Source organism: Dasypus novemcinctus, chromosome 10 (genome assembly GCF_030445035.2).
Source record: "Dasypus novemcinctus isolate mDasNov1 chromosome 10, mDasNov1.1.hap2, whole genome shotgun sequence".
Lineage (NCBI taxonomy): Eukaryota > Metazoa > Chordata > Mammalia > Cingulata > Dasypodidae > Dasypus > Dasypus novemcinctus.
The window spans coordinates 17,828,522-17,831,368 of record NC_080682.1 but is presented as its reverse complement, the minus strand read 5'-3'; the positions used below and the strand labels follow the sequence as shown (position 1 = coordinate 17,831,368).

Below are 2,847 nucleotides of genomic sequence, written 5' to 3'. Positions count from 1 at the left end.
ATGAATTTAAAAAATTAAAAAAAAAATAGTACAAGCATTGTAAAAAAAAAACAAAAGAGGTAATTTAGGAAAATGAATGTGGCTCAAGCAATTGGGCTCCCATCTACCAGTATTCGATTTCCAGGGCCTTCTGGTGAAGGTAAGTTGACCAACATGGTGAGCTGGCCCAAGTGGAGATAAATAAATAATTTTTTTTTGTAAAAACAAAGAGGTAATTAGTTAAATTGTATATTAAGAGATAATTGAGAGGGAAGTCTTTAATAACTATGTTCCTCATTACAAATCTTGATTCATTCATTTACTAGCAATGTAATTTGGGCAAGTTTCTAAATTCCCCTGGCTTCAGTATACTTAACTGTGAAATAGTTATAGCCAGAGAACTTGGCTTAATATGGGCACTTTAAAGTGCTTAACTATAAAAAGCACTGAATGAATAATGATACATAACATGCACATATTTTTTCTTAAGTGCCAGGGACACTATCTGGTATTCTTGATAATATCAGCCCATTTAATCATCCTAAACAACACAACAAGGTAGATATAACATCACTCCTATTTTATAGGAACTACCTAAAGAGTAGGTGCCTTGCCCCAAATCACACAGCTACTGAAGAGCATGATCTGCATTGAAACCAGCCAACTCCGATCTGGAGAAAATTTTTAGTTTCTAATTTCATACTGTATTAGCTAATTATTGTTGCATAATTAAATGACACTAAAATGCAGAGCTTAATTCAACATTCACTGTCACTCAAGGACAACACTGGAATATTATTTGTACCAAACAAAGCCTCTTTTGTGCATGCACACTATTACTTTTACTAATTCCCATTCATGTGCATATTTTGTGCTTTTTGATGATTGATTCTTACCAACCAAATCTTTCACAAATATCAGCACATGTGAAACTAGAAGTGCCATCTCTTCTTCTGAAATTTCTTCAAAGCATCTTTGATCTCCCTGTTCCTTAGACTGTAGATCAAGGGATTCAACATGGGAATCACCACAGTATACAAAACTGAAGCAAATCTGTCAAAGCTGGAGGAACCACCAGAGCTGGAACTTAAATAGACAAACATAGAAGATGTACAGAAGAGGGAAACAGTAGTCAGGTGAGAAGCACAGGTGTTGAAAGCCTTGGACCTGCCTTTAGCTGAAGTGATCTTCATGATCGAGATAACAATATAGACATAGGATATCAGGATAACTAGAGCATTTGTTATCCCAAATATCGTGAATAATATAGCAAGAATGACTTTTAAGAAGAAAGTATCAGTGCAGGACAAGATTAACAATTGGGGTATGTCACAGAAAAAGTGGTTGATTTCATTCGGCCCACAGAAGTGAAACTGAAGCAAGCCACATAATTGGGATAAAGAACCAGAGAGTCCAGCCATATAGACTCCCAGTGCCATCTGAATACAGAGGCTGGGTGACATGATGGATGAATAGAGCAGTGGTTTACAAATGGCAGTGTATCTGTCATAAGCCATGGCTGTCAGGAGACAACACTTACTCAGTCCCATAGTTGACAAGATGAAGTACTGGACAGCGCAGCCCAAAAGGGTGATTGTTTGCTGCTTCTGGAAGAAGTGGAAGAGCATCTTTGGGGCTATGGATGTAACATAGCAGATATTTATTAAGGACAGGTTGCTGAGGAAGAAGTACATGGGTGTGTGGAGGTGGGAATCCATCCTTATTAAGACAATGAGGCACAGATTCCATGTCACAGTCATGAGGTAGATGACCAGGAATATAACAAAGAGCACTGCTAAGGTTCTGGGAAAATCTGAGAATCCCAAGAGGATGAAGTGGGTAATCTCTGTGATATTTCCTTCTATAATCATTGACCCAATACTTCTAAAATCAGAAAGGAGACAAAGGAATACATTGCTGAACCAGATAAACCAGTATTATTATCATGTTCATATGTGCCAGAATTTTCCTTCATTAAGCTCTTGAAAAGAAATGCATGCTGCTCTTCAAGAGAAAAGAAGTAGCTACTAAGTTCTTCATGTACCAAATTACTTTATGTCATCATGAGAATTAATAAAGATATTTAAAATATTGAGTGGGATCTTTAAAAATATACTGTTGGAAATGCTGTGATTATTACACATAAGGTAGACATCATTATTTAAATAAATGTTTTAAAAGAACCCCTGTGAATACACCATATAACTGCTATTTTATAATGAAATATAAGTGAGGTCATCCTATAATAATTTTAAAGTAAACCTTCTCTTCTACATTGTCATGAAGATATTTTAAATTTCTTCTTTTACTCTTTATGAGGGAATATTCAGGTTTTTTTTCCAAGTGTATTCAATGTAACATTATCAAACATCTTGGAAAAAGAACATCATTTAATACTGATTTTTTTTTCAGGGCAGATGTAAGTGTAGCCAGTAAAGTCATGGGATGATAATTGTACTGAAGCCTTATACTAAGCATTCCAAACAGGAGTGCACAGTTCAATATTGGCCCAAACTATTGTTACAATGTTAGGTCATTTTGCCTTTTCGAGGAGAGCATAGTACTGTGGTTAAGGGCTTGACTTTGGATTTGTGTCCTAATAACATCTTGCTTTAAGAACATGTCCCAGTGGTTTAAGCACACTAAGTCCAGACTTACTCAATATAAAGTGAGGCCAATAAAAGCCCCTGACCTACGAGGTTATGGGAGAGTTATAAGAAGAAATGATTCATATGCTCATCTCACAGTTCAATATATAATATCTGTTCAGCCAATGTGCAGTGTCATAACCATTGGTTGTTTAGCGATATTCAAAGCCTATTTTCTGAGAATGTAATGGATTAACTTGGGGGAAATTCCTGAGAAATC

The 2,847-nt window shown here is 35.9% G+C and overlaps 1 protein-coding gene across 1 annotated transcript; it reads right to left on the bottom strand.

Moving 5' to 3' along the window:
• Window positions 1-911: 911 nt before the first annotated feature.
• On the bottom strand, window positions 912-1,850 carry LOC101431902 (olfactory receptor 5AN1-like). The gene has a single exon (XM_058306194.1). It carries the CDS (start codon window positions 1,848-1,850, stop codon window positions 912-914), a length of 939 nt encoding a protein of 312 aa, XP_058162177.1.
• Between the last annotated feature and the right edge of the window lie 997 nt (window positions 1,851-2,847).